The sequence below is a fragment of the Lepidochelys olivacea genome, assembly GCF_965140295.1.
Source record: "Lepidochelys olivacea isolate rLepOli2 genome assembly, chromosome: 16".
Classification (NCBI taxonomy): domain Eukaryota; kingdom Metazoa; phylum Chordata; order Testudines; family Cheloniidae; genus Lepidochelys; species Lepidochelys olivacea.
This window is the reverse complement of record NC_140426.1, coordinates 22497520-22512142: the sequence shown is the minus strand read 5'-3', so window position 1 is coordinate 22512142 and position 14623 is coordinate 22497520. Positions and strand designations below refer to the sequence as shown.

The 14623-nt window shown below is 40.4% G+C and overlaps 1 protein-coding gene across 3 annotated transcripts in view; it reads right to left on the bottom strand.

The window, feature by feature from the left end:
* CAMSAP1 (calmodulin regulated spectrin associated protein 1) overlaps window positions 1-14623 on the bottom strand; it is a 78846-nt gene that overhangs the window by 35904 nt on the left and 28319 nt on the right. For 2 of the 3 annotated variants that reach the window (XM_084650152.1, XM_084650151.1), the window contains one exon: window positions 9252-9414. In XM_084650152.1, the coding sequence (XP_084506278.1) occupies window positions 9252-9414 (163 nt within the window). Of the gene's footprint in view, window positions 1-9251; window positions 9415-10190; window positions 10467-14623 lie in introns of those variants that run through there. The other variant, XM_084650153.1, reaches the window with a different exon arrangement.

Below are 14623 nucleotides of genomic sequence, written 5' to 3'. Positions count from 1 at the left end.
ACAACACAAAAAACATTCTAAAATTTTAAGGTACCTTTTCCCATCACAACCCCTCATATAGTGGCATAAACTTTAAAATACCATATATATTTTTACTCTGCCTCCCCATTAAAAAATTCAATTTTTTTTTTTAAATAAAAAGTGTGCTCCAGTGCTCATAAGCAGCTTTTAAACACACAATAGCCAAGTACAAGTCAGATAACCAAACAGTCCAGTTCACTTTTTCTAAGTATCCTTTTACACATATTAGCATTTTTAAACTGTGAATGCATTTAGGCTACGTCTACACTAGCGAGCTTACAGCAGCACAGCTGTACCGATGCAGCTACACCACTTAAAGCCACTTTCCCATCCACATAATAAAAGCACCCCAATGAGCGGCGGTAGCTATGTCGGTGGGAGAAGTTCTCCCACCGACATAGCACTGTGCACACTAGCACTTATGCTGGCGAAACTTACGTTGCTCAGAAGTGTTTTTTTCCCCACACCCAAGAAACATAAAATTTGTTGGCATAAATGGTAGTGTAGACAAAGCCTCCGACTTCTCTGAAGAAGAAAAAAATGTTAACTCTAAAACTATTACATCTAAGATACAGTATAAAAATCCTAATTTGAACTCATTAGTTTAATAACTAACGTATACCCTTGTAAAACAAGAAGCCCCAAACACTTAGTGTATTTAAAAAAAAAAACAAAACCCAAAACACTATACTACCATATTAATCCCCAAAGTTGCCAGTTTTCAAGTAACAAGCAATGCTACATATAAAATTTTGCACAAATAACTTGTTTTGCATATCAAACTTTTTGATCAGTTGTTCCTAATAATATAATGGCAGAGGATTTCACAGTCTCCCAATTGCTAGTTTTAGTCAAATTTAGGTGCTCAAAAAACAATGTTTGCTTACAGAAATATGCAGAACTATAGTGTTCAATCTGCAAAATCAGATGGGGGGAGGGCATGAGTCACTTATTCAGCATGTTCTGGGAATACTATTTTGTCTAAAAATCCAATGTGCTACATTAAAAAGAGATGGCTGGATCTCCCTCATACGTTGATTTTATGCAAATCTCACAAGGGGATACCTGTCTGCATAACTACATGGACAAGCTGCTAGACAACCCACTCTGGAGAGAAGATAATTGATCTCTCTCAATTAATCTGATATGCAAGTAGGAGTTATAATGAGGTAATAATCTATTTTAACATTCAAGTCTCAGCAGCACAGAATCTTAAGTGCTCTTGTTCCAGTGAGTATAGCAGAAAGATAGGTGAGCTATTTTCACCAAAGAAATACTCAAAAGTAAATCTGCATTATTCCTGATTAGAAAGTTTTTATTCTAACACATGCTAATGAAATCTGTTTTTTCCCCCAAAAGTGAGCAGTATTAAGTTTAAATCAATCACTTGGTATACAACAGATCACTTAAAGTTACTTAAGTAACTTTTAAAATAACTTCAAATTTAACAGCAGCCAGCTATACATTTTCCAGGTTCTTCCCATGCCCACAAGATACAATTTGCTTACCCTCCTCCCCACCCCCACTCCCTATGGTTAAGGAATAACGCAGCAGTTTGAAACATCTGAATTGTCATCTAAACTACAAAAGCAGGTAGTAGTATAATGCTGTTTGAGGTGTGGTATCATGAAAAACTGGCAGGATAGAGAACCAAAATCCAAGAAAGAATTTCATTTTATATCAAATTTTAACTGATTAGTAAGTCTACACAATAATTTAAGTAAGCCCTGCATGTGTATACTTTAAGCTGCATTAAAATGCAATAAAGCATTAATCACTCCTGCTCTGCAATTAAGGCCTTGTCCATATTATGGTCTGAAGTCATTCCTGCATGTTTCCCTGACCAATTAGAAGAGATTTTTGTCCTTATAATTGTATTATAGAACCCTATTATAGACTTCTCTAAGTCTTCTATAATGATGTTATTTGGGAGGGAAAAAACCCTACCCACATCAGTCAGGGAAACCAGGCTAGAAACCTTGTACACAGATGTTGCTATCACAGTCTCAAGAGTGATGTGGACTGGACCTAGATCCAATTTTACGGTCAAAATGTAATAAAGTTAATGTTTATGGCATTTGGTGCTCAAACTAAAAAGTACAAATGTAGACAGAAGTAAAGTGGATAAAATATTAATTGTGGACTTCCTTCCTCCATGAAATTTGCATGTTTTAAAAATGTAAAACTTCAATGAAATTGTAGTAATTTCACAAATATTCAGAAAAATGTTTTGTAATTTAGAGTCTTTGCAAAATAGCAAAGAGCTACTTTAATAAATTTGTATTTTTGAAGATGCCACCTCTGAAGCCTAATGATCTAGTGGATTTAGCATGGCGCTGGGAACCAGAAGCTCCATTTCACATTTGCCAGTAATACTTGCCCTTATATACCACCATAAAACATTAGTGTGTAAATACTACTGCCACTTCACAGACAGGAAAACAAAGGCTCAGAGGTTATCTGACTTGCCTGAGGTCATAGCAACTACTACTAGAACCAAAATTAGGAACCAGGTCTGACCCTTCCCTTACAAGTCCTCTGAGTAAGCCACCAGACTACAGTGCTTCCAACCAAGACTTTTTTTTGCTCTGTTTTTCCATCTGTTAAACAGAGGCAATGACGTTTTTATAGGCCAGAGTTTGAAAAAAATGCACTTAGCCTTAGCAAGTAGACATTCACCAAGGAAAGTTTCCATTTATTTTGTAGATTCTGAGTTTTCATTTAAGAATTTAAAGCTTCTCATCTTGAGAGTTATGAAGATAACTTTCCAAATGTAAAGTGATGTAATATTGTCTTACTAAACCTGCAGAGCTCCAATAGCTTTATTGCTGCTCACTGTTTTTCCAAGACTCAGCAAAATGAAAACTGACCAATTTTGTCAGTTTTGACTGCTGCTATTCAGAGCCCTGAGAATAAAACTGACAAAGATCAGGTCCATTTCACTCTGCTGTTTGGCAAGTGTTTTTCAGCATGTGGCCTACTGTTTAAATCAAGCAATGAGTCTGCAAAAATAGCACCCTTAGACTGCCAAGTTCCTTTAAAACTTCCTTCAATTGCTTTTGAAAGTTAAGGCGGGATTTTCAAAAGCACTCGAGAGACTTCAGTTGAGCACTCAAACATCAAAGTTTATGACAACTGCAAACTTTACATCCTTTGAGTTAAACAGCAAAGATCTCCTTATTATACTAGTCTACATTTGTGATGACTTCTTCAGGAACTGAAACACAGTATTCTACAAGTTTCTTGTCAGATAAAGAATCGATAGCATTAAATAGCAACGTATTCTTCTTATATAGATGCATATAGCAATTACTGGGTTATTCCTCATTCCACCAACAAATGTCAATGTAGAGTCTATTAGTTCTTTCTTTTGTTTTTCCTATTTCTTATTCTAGTAATGGTCCGGATAGTTTACATTAGTCTAGAAGAATGTATCAAGGGCAAAGTGCTCCACTAATTTTTTTTTAATTGTTCATTTTGTGCTAGCATGAACAAAGGCTGAAAATTTCTTATCAAGTTCGAGTTTTGCCTGTCAGTTTAAGGCATAATCACAAATTGATCTTTACTGTATTTTAGGTACTAAAGACCATCACAGACTGTTCCTGAATGATGATGATGATAAACCCAAGATAGGGGCTTAAACGATCACAGCTATGTTTTTAAAGACAATGGCATAAAGAGATCTCACTTGCAGAACAATCTCATCAATTTTCTGCTCTTCTACTTTCAATAGAAAAGTTTCATTCAACAGCCCGATTGATCTTGAAATATATGAAAAAAAATTCCCTGCACTTTCAGATGAGCAAAACTCTGTTACCCATTTCAGAGTAACAGCCGTGCCACAAGTACTCCTTTTCTTTCTGTTACCCATCTAACTCTTGATGGTGTATACATTTTACTTGCAAATTAGATTTTCATTACTTTAGTCCATTCAATTTTTCTCCTACCATTTCTTTCAACTTTAGCCATGCTAATTCAGATAAATTCATACACCAACATTTGGTAAATCACTAAACATTAACCAATTTGCAGTACTGATCATTGGCTTTCATGTTTACTATAGTTAGACTGAGAAATCATCACCTTGTAAGTTCAACACAGAAGCATGAAACAATAAGATAACCTTGACAACTTTATATATAAAACAAAAGTGGCCAGATGTTCTGCCCACCTTCCAGACCTTTCTAGATTCTAGTAAACCAAGCCTGCATAAAAATTCACAGCTCCATCTACTCCCCTCTTCAACATCCAATGAGAGTTTATTCTAACCATTAGCCACACCCCTATAATGACTAACAACTCCACCCATTCCCCTTTCCTTCTGTGCTTCTAGACAGTTGGACAACTTTCTCATTATTTCCTAACCAGACGAACAGGCATAACAAGAACCTTAATGTTCTCAATATCTCCCTTTTAACATTTTTGAACAGTTACAGCTGATATTCAGACAAAACTGAACACTTTTTTAGTACTCACAGCTCTCAAATATTATATTCATGTAAATACTTCAGTGAAATAGCTGTTCAAAAGGAAAAAGAAAAGGGGTTATTCCCCACCCCCCCCACCCCCGAAAACTCTTGTTTTTTCACAAATCCGTCCCCACAGCCAGAGAGGTCCTTCCTTTCAGCAGCCAGAGGAGGCTGTTGGTGCACTTCTTATTTCTCAGTTATCTACTAGCCAGCCTAACACTAAACAGCAGTGGTAGAAATCTCAGCTGCTTGCAGGCAGTGGGGCTTGACTTTCACCTAGTGCATTGTATAATGTTTAAGTAGGTGTCTTGAAAATTTTTAAGCTCCATTTATGTGAATGTGAAAAGTTTAAGTGATCTGGAACCATAAGCATATAGTCAACCTAGGTAACAGTGTAATCCTATCACTGTTATTTTCCCTTTCTCCACTTTTTGTTACATTTACTTATCAGGTATCGTCAATGTGGTAGGATAATGTGCAGTGCAGGGTTGTGTTTTCTAAAGCACAGTAACTGGTCTGATGTGCTGTGCATTGACTCAACCGAGTAGACCATTCTGGTGTGCACTGAAGGTTCCTAGTGCGCTTTAACGTAGTACTTTTTCAAACAGCATTATGTTAAAGTGCACAAAGTAAACTTTAGAATGCACCAGAAAGATCTACACAGTCCAATTAATGCACAGCACATCAGCGTGCTTTAGAAATCACAGGCCTGTTATGCGCGTTAACCCATTGTGTAGTCAAGCACTAAAATTAAGCTCTTTGGGGCAAGGATGATGTTTTCCTGTATCTCTAAACCACCAGCAGAGTAGAGTCAATTTTCATTGAGATCCTTGGATGCCATCATAACAAAAATAAATAATAAGCATGTGGGAGTGAGGAGTAGAGGAGAACGGCATAAAATTAGAAATGGAGTATGATACAGATTTTATAAGAAGACAACAGAGAAAGAACAAGCATCATGCAAGGCAAGAGATAAAGCCATGGAGGAAAGCAGTCACTGAAGACAACGTAGAAAAAGATGGATTGTGATTAGGACAGAAAAAGCAGAGTAATGCAAAGATACATACATCAAAGCAACTTTTTTTGTATCACTATATGGAGACAAAGTTCCATTGTTGGCTTAACCACTTAGTCAGTTTTGTGCACAGTATCTGGTTAGAAGCATGGGGAAATACAACAGGTTAAAAAATAAAACCTTTTTCAAGTTGTACTGTCTAGGATATTTCTAAGTATCTTCAGATTGGCAGGCCCATAAACAGATTTTATACTCTAATCCTGAAATGTTAAAGTACCTGTGTCAATAAAATCATTGGCATGATGAACAAAATACAATTCAGTTTTAATGTTTGGTTTCAGCTGACAAAAAGGATGCTCAGTTCAGGTCAAACTTCATCCTTGATCCACTGAATTACACCTAAATAAGGTATCCTTTAGGACTGTTGTCAGAAATCATCTAGACATTCATACACAGACCTCTGAATTTCTTCAGAGAACTACTAAACTATTGTACCCACACCCTGGCTTCTTTCAGACAGGACTCCCAAATTGTGAGGAGGGTAGAGAGAACAGGGACAACTGGAACAGGAGAAATGCTACCCTCCACAGCCCCATCCCCTGCTGTTTCCAAATTTCACTGTGGGATGCAGCTAGGAGACATGCTGTCAGAAACAGGAGGGACAGCAATGCAGAGACAATCCGCACAGCTCAACTCCTTCCTCTGCAGAAAGAATAGCCCTTTCTCCACAAGTGCTCCAGGTGCATGGAGTTGGGGAGAATGAGGCTCCTATTAGTAGTAGTATTAGTGTAGTGCCTAGGCTGCTATGATCTGTGGCCACTCAAACACCTCCATTGAAGGGGAACAGTGAAAAGCGAACTCCAGAGGGGGTACATCATGAAATCACGCCCCCTTTTCATGAGAGGGTGTAATCTAGGATCCATGTGTACTTCAGTGCTGAGGTACAAAGGTGCAGTTGAACTCCAAATTATCTGTCATGCCCCCAAAAGTTATTTTCTTCTTTTGTAAGTATCATTTTTGATAAGCACCGCAAAGTTAGATGACGAGAATCACTTCATACACACACAATGCAATATATATTGGAAAATAAAAACTAAAATTGATATTTGTGAGCATACTGCTGACAAATTACATGATCAGTATTGGAATCCAATTTAAATTTTCAATCCTGCAAAAATTTAAGCATGTATTTAAACTTGACTCATGTGATTAAAATTCAGCACCTGAATAAGCATATGCAAGATCAGAAAAAGTCAGAAAAAACCTTCTCCTTAAGTACTCATTAAAAAAAAAAAAAAAAATGAAGGAAGTCTATTGAGTGATTTCAGGACCATAAAAATGCTGTTTATAATCTACAAACGGAAACTGTGTATTTCTTCTACCAAATTGACCAAAACTGCTCTGAATGATGTAAAATATACTGTATACACAAATCAGGTCAGCATAACAAAAATCCAAATGAAATTATCTTGACCTGTCTATACCTCCCCTCAAAAATCCACCGAGTAATAGCAGAATCCAAAAGAGACAGATCTATTATAGATGGGTAGCCTGAAAATATTCAGTTTTAAAGGATATTAAGTTAAGAGAGACACGAGACACACCTGAAACTACTACTTTTAATAATCCTCCCACAGAAGTGTTGTAAAAAGCACATTTGTTCCTGGATCAAAGATTCTGCATGCTATATTTCAGACCATCAAATTTTTCTTTTAAATGCAAGTTATAATTCTGTGAAAAATTATCTTAATTTTCATTACATTGTGGAGAGACCACAGCAAAACCTAACTAAAATTCACGCAGGTCCAGCTCCTACAAATATTTATGCATGTGCTTAACTTTACACACTGCAACTAGTCCGATTGAAGCCAACCAATGGTAGCAACAATGAAAGTCCTAGTTAAAATAATGCTCCTGCTGTTGCTGACATTTAACTCTTATTTACATTTGATCCAAGCAGGTCTAAATGACAGTGGGAAAAAAATGCCAGCAGCCACAGGAGTCTTCTCTATACAAGTGTTCCCACTATGTCTATCACTGGCAATGCTGTATTGTTTTTAATAAAAATGAGAATTTTTGGAAAAGTTTTTAGTGTAGAAAAGGCCAACTGATTGAACAGCAGCTAGTTCTCTATCTGGTATACGCTACAAATTTAGCAAATTGAAGCAGGATTAAGGCATAAGCACAGATCCCTGAGCCTACGGAGTCCCACAGAGGTTAATGCCAATGTAAACATGAGGCAGTCAGTCATCCTTCCTCTGCACCACAGGATACATGCTAGTGGATCCTAATGCAGGATTAGGTCTGCCTTTTGAAACAAAGCCAAAATATAAACAATGAACCTCTATAACTTGCAAAGCATGTTTTATTTCTACTCACTAAAAATGTTTTTAATGAGGCTTTACAAACAACTGAAGCACTTGAATTACATTCATGCAGGACAATGCCTGTTTAGTTTTCATGAGTCTCCAATTATTAATATTGGTAGCAGTAGTCAACATTTATATTACATGTACAACCCCAAAGGCTGCATCAGAATTTTTTTGTTTAGATAATTATACTATTGTTATTTTACCCTTTACTCCTTTCATAAAATGCAATAACTTCACACTCTGTAGAAAGGAAAATACATCTTAAAGTAACAAGATCACTATCCCCTTTCTACTCTTCATTGTAGAAAAATGCAAAAGTGACAGAAAATATTGACAGTTCTGAAAACACTAAAAGAGAGCAATATTCTTGTTGAAAATAGTCTAAAATATTTAATTACAGGAATGTATTGTTTTGCTCAGCCCTGTCACAAAATAAGCTAGTGTTAATCCAGTAAGCATATTAGAGTTTGGCAAATTAGAGTTAGATTAACAGGGCTATCTAATTTTCCAAAACAAGATTTTGCATGTTTTTTGATATGTTTTGTCTAAAGACAAGTATTCTATCAAGTTTATATACAGCATGGTTATTTATGTTCAAATGGTAGCAAACAAAAATTCACAATATACAAGCACGTCTACTGCAATGCAAAAAATCAGTAGATACAGATGCCTATGAAAGTACTGCAAGGTTCCAACATAATCTTTATTATTGCCATAGGAAAACACTTTGGCTTTCAACGGTTTCTGACAAAGACCAGTTTATAAAAGTATCTCCCCTTCCTTTATCACATGCTACCTCCTCCCCTGTATTCTAGAATGTAGATAAATGCATTTGTAACTCAAATTAGACTGGTTCGCATTTTTGGAAAAAAGGAATAGTCTGCTACTCATTACAGGCAGATTCATAAATGACATAGCTTCTTTTATTTTAATTTTAAGTTAACACGACAATCTGCTAAAAAACAGCATCAAGTTCCTAGCACCAATCTGCAAAGATGACGAGACAAGGAATCATGATAAAGCCTTTGAGGCCTATAGGAGCTAAAGGTTTGCAGGTGGTAACAAAAAAGCTCGGTTTAGGAAAATCCTATTTACTAAAAACAATAAGATTTTGGAAGTACAAATCATTCATAGTGACAATAGATAGCGTTCACTGTCAGATCTCCTGATACACCAGTTTATTCTGATTCTTTGTTTTATTCTTATTAGATGCATCATGAAACACTGGATTATTACATGGAAATAGGTTTGACACATTACTGATAATGAAAGCAAAGGTTATTTAAGACTGACTTAATTACTTGTGGGATGGCAGGGCAAATGAAAAGGGCAAAAAGAGAGACAAGAACGATTGCCCGACGAAAGTGATTTTACCTATTCCATAGGCTTTAGCACAGATCCATTGTAGATTAGCAGCTATTTTTGCTCTGGCTGAATCATAGAGCTCCAAAGGGACAATCTCAACTGCACTATCTGTCAGGGCATCCATTTTTCTTCTGGTGCTATCTCCAACAGCACAAACATCAACATCCACCATCTAAAACAAAAACAATGCAATGGTTTCCATTACATTTCAAAAATAAAACACACACATAAAGACTAGCTGCGTGAACAGATCATTCAAATGCATCGCACCAGGCACAATAGTGTAGGGTAGACTGAACAACACAGGCCTTCAGACCCCGGAAAGATTTTTATTTGCTCGATCTATTTGGCAACTGAAAATTCACCCACGACTGAAAGACACGTACGCACGCCCACCTTCTCCTTTTGAGCCCTGCATTTCAGTTTTGCTTAAAAAAAAAACCCCCACCGCCCTTCGCAGTTGTTACCAGCCCGAACCAACAAGGCAGAGGCACAAATCCCACCTCCATCACAGCCGGTCAGATAAAGAAAAGCTGAGGCTCAGCCTCCAGCCCTCTCACAAGGTCCCCTTCGGCTCCTGCCTGCCGCAGGCACCCTGTCCCCCCCGGCAACACGAGCAGGTACCAAGCTGCTGCCGGGGGCAGGTCGCGCCGCCCGCCCGCCCGCCCCCGGGCATCCCTGCCGGGCTGTGGTGGGGGCGGGGGGCAGCACCTCAGGCGCCTTCCCAGGCCGGGCACCGAGTCAGGCCCCGAGATTGCTCCCCCTGAGGAGATGCCGCCGCCAGCCTCTCAGGGGCCGGCCGGCCGGCCGAGGAGGAGGAGGAAGGCGGCCCGAGGCTGCCGGAGAGACCGGGGGGCTTTCGACCCACCCTGCTGCCAGGAGGCTGCTCCCCATGGAGCCCTCGGCCCGGCCCCCCGCGGCCTGTAGGCCCGGCCGCCCCCCGCTCACCTCGCAGGGCTACGGCAGCTTCATGCCCGGGCCCGGGCGGAGCGCGCGGGCGGCGGGGACTGGGAGGCTGAAAGGCCGGTCCCGGTGCGCCGCTCGCGCGGACGGGAGGAGGAGCCGCCGTCGGCCCGGGGCTGGCTGGCTGGCGCGCGCCCGCTCTCGCTCTCAGCCCCGAGTCCCCCAGACGGCGCGCGCGCGCGCTGCCGGCCGCCTGCTAGCGAGGAAGGGGGGCGGGGGCGGGAGCGGCTCGCGCCCGCGTTCGAAGAAAGGGGAGCGGGACCTGCGCTCGCGCTCCAGCTCTCGCGTGGGCAACCGCCCCGCCTTTCGGGCGCTGCGCAGGCGCAAGGGCTAAAGCCTGTCATTGGCTGCCTCGTCTTCCCCACCAACGGTCCCCTGGTGATGAGAGGGGCGGGGAGTTGTATATAAAGACCTGCTCAGGCCCAGTCTGAGCTGTGCATGCTGCCGTCCTGCTGAGGGGTCTGGGTGGAGTTATCAGGGCAGGGCATCTGCCAGGTGCCCCAGGCCAGTGGAGCCTCAGGAGCTGGCTCAGGTCTCCGTCCTTCCCAGGCACATAGGTGGTCCCTAGCAGGTGCCTTTGGGTGGGTGTGTCTGCGGTGACCTTGGGACCCAGGTCCTGGCATCCCCACCCCAAGCAGGGGCTGGTAGCATTGGGGCGGTATGGGCACTGCCGTGGTGGATGCACCTAGAAGGAAGATGGTTGTGGGAAATTCCTGTCCCAAAACTTAATGTGTCCAGCCTAGTAAGTGGCTCAGGTCGCAGCCAGGCCCTGTCACCCCCTCCATCAATATTTCATGTTTTTCTTAAAGCCCTAGCTCCCTATCTAGGGACAAAAATGGTTGTAGCCCTCTTGGCTGCCGAGTAAAAGCTGCAAAATGTGATTTCAACCTGCTCAAAAACCCAAATGCAAATAAAAAAAAATTTTTTTAAATATCATGATTCTTAAGCCCACCTTATGGTTTTTGGAAACAGACTCATGATTTTTGAATTTAGTGTTGCTAATATTGTTTTGTTTAAAAAAATATAGCCAATAATTGTATCAAAGCCCAGCAGGAAGCTAAAATAGGTTCATAAGTAGTGTTGAACTGATCATTTTGTGCCTCTGCTCCTGTGTATATTTTCATAAGTGATCTGTAACTAAGGCCCCAGTCCTTCAATCAGTACTGTTAGCACCTTTTGGGGTTTTGCCTGGGCTCAGGGATCCATTCTGGTAGATCCACTGCAGGATCAGTGCTGTAATGGTGACTTGTGCTGGAACCTAACCCAGTCAGAGAGAGCTTGGCCACTGGTCTGACAGGCCTGCTATACCCAAACATCTCCACATATTCTTACAGTATCATTATAACTTGTGTTTGTTAATGTCAGGATATGTTTCCAAGGTGTCCATTTCTGAAAGTTTTGATCCTTGGTTTACCTAGTGAACCTGAAAACACCTAACTACATGAACCACTGAAGTAAAAACAGGTACCTAATTGTAGGTTCAAGGTCTCTTGCCTCTTATGGAACACAGAGAACTACTGGAATTATCAGGTTATTTATCTAGAATAATTTTTCTGATTTGGATGTGCCATGTACCAATAAGCTCATGATCTGTCAATGTCAAAGGTGACTTTGTTTTTTCATAATGGTGACTAGGTGACATGTTCTGCAGATTTCTTAGCAGAAAGGCAGTTTGTTCACTTGAGCGTGAGTTTCCATCACAAAGCCATGGAGGGGAGAGATATCTGTTAAATGGAGTCTTCTGCTGATTCTTATATTGCAGTTTGGTTTCTCCTACAGTCACTATGAATTGAGAATTTAAAAAATGAAACTAGCAGCAAGGAACTGGAAAAATCCAACAAGATCATGCAAACATTGTTACAGTCTGGACATGAATATAGAAACACAGTTTGATCTGCAAAATAATCACATGTGATTTATTGATTATGCCCTGTTGTGACAGGCCTTTTGCTAGCAGGGATAGAAAATGTTACCTCATTGCTTTACAAAAATTTGGAGTGGTAAATAGTGTTTTGGCTTCTTGCACTAAAATGACCATTTTATTATTTTACAGTAAGTTTTTAGGCAGCATAAGGCAAGTAAAAAGATACCATTGCTTGTCCTGAAGAGCTTGCAATCTGAGGGACAGATCCCTGCATTCATGTGGAGCCCTGTTGAAATCAGTAGGGCTCTGAGTGCCTAGGCAGTTTTACCTGTGCTGTCTTCTGCTCCTGATGCAAAATGTACTATGACTTCTTCCTGCATGGTAGTATCTTGTAACTGCCTTACTTAGGGAACTTGTGTTCTAATATGGAAACAAAAACTGATGCTTGCAGAAGCTCTGGATCTGATGATTAAGTGGCTTGTCAGGCACTCAACAGTGCCTGATGTTCTAGTAACACTGGCATCGTCAAAACCACATAAGTGATGAAAAGCCTGTATTTAAAATGGGAGGGATATCAGTGAGTTGTTAAACTTGTTTGCTTTTGCCATGAGAATGTTAATGACTATCCCGTGTTCTGCAGCATTAAGTAGTAGCAAACTGTTATTATTCACATACCAATTGCTCCTAGCCCCATCTTGTGCTATAATACTTTAAGACTTAGTTGCTGAAAAGTGTTAATTTATTGCTTTTTCATATGAAATCATTTTTCTTTTATGATGCTCTCCTTGATTTATCATCAGAGTGAGTGTACATATGCACTGAGGACTGTTGTGTAACTCATTTTTTCAGGAGTACTCTGAGATCATTAGCTAGTCTGTGCCACCTTTGTATCAAAACATGGCACCTTTCCCAGTGATATTGTAGATGGCAAAGCTAGAACCATGCTCCTGATTTCCTTGCCTTTTTGGAAGAATGCTTGGAATTTTACTTTTTTTTTTTTTTTTAAACACAAACCAGTTTGGCTCTCCTAAAGGGCAAAAATACCAACTTGTACCAGACCAATGATACACAGAGGTAAATTCACAATGAAACACATTGGTATTCTGCCACACTGCAACGATCTTCAATATTGCCGTCGTAGATCATTCAGCTGCAGAGACAGAATGAACTGACCCCACCCACTAGCGGCACCTTTGTTGGCAGTCTCAGAGGCCAAGAACTGAACAGGCAATGGGGTATTAAAACTCTCTCAGACCTACAACAGATCCCTTCAGATCAGAGATGGAGTATTACAGTGGGAGAGGACATGGAAAGTTTATACTGCCACTGTCTGTCCAGCATCTGCTCTATGGATAAGCAGAAGATTCCAAGGGCTGGGGCTGTCACTCACACATCTTTCACCAACACTAAATTCACAAAAATGGGCAGGGAGGATTTGTGACTGGGGCATTTTGTCACACTGGATAACTCTGGCTAGTAAAGGTAGCAGCCGCACCACGTACAACCTACCATCTCATAAGAACACTCTGCTGTCATTCAGGATTTGTTTCATTGCTATATTGAGGCCATGTTGCCTGGAGGACAGAACACTGGACTGGGACTTGGGACACCTGGGTTCTACTCCTGGCTCCACCACCAGGTCTATTCAGTGACCTTGCATGAAGGATCATTGCCTCTCTGTGCCCATTTCCCCATCTGTAAAATTGGGAGAACAATCCTGACCTTTTCAGAGCTTTAACAGCTACTGCTGTAAAGTGCTAATAAAGTGTGGTTATTATACGAAGCTCTCAAAACACTTCTCCAAAGGCAAGTGTTATCCCCATTTTAGGGATTAGGAACGATAAGAAATCCAAAATAATAGAGCCAGTCACTGGTTGAGTAGGGAAGTTTTTCCTCTCCAACCCCCGCAAAAAATGGTCCATAATATATCAAGGTTTTCCCTACCAAAGCTATAAATGGTATAAAGGTTGGTTTGCTTCTGGCAGCTTGGCCACAGTGCAAAGAAGAAACAACCACGTTGGTGTCTCATACTCCAGCTCTCCCTTCCTTCCATCTGATTTATAACCCACATCCTTCTGGGAATCAGCTGTCTGCTGCTGGTGTGGCTCATTAGCATTTCTATGGGACCACCTGCCAATCCTCCTATGCATGCCAGGGTAGTTAGCTTTATCTGGAAGTTGTTTTAACAGTATCCCTGCCTTCATCTCTGCACAATTGTTCTTGCCTATATCCTGTCATGGATGGCATGGGAGAGCGTCAGTAAAACAACAGATTTTTTCCATCATCATGCCATTAGGTTTTAATATAACTCTAAAACATACCTGATCAAGTTAAAAAATAGCTATTAAAATATTATACAGTAATATTGTCTTACTGGACATTTTAAATAAATAAAATATGGTATTTAAGACAGCACACTGAGAAATGGGACTTGATAATCCCATATGATGTGAATATGAAATAAGGAATTAGGCAGGGCTTTAATTCAGCTGTTGCCTTGACAGTTTTTAAATGTCTTTCTCCCCAATGTACAAAATCCTATCTCATGACAGTT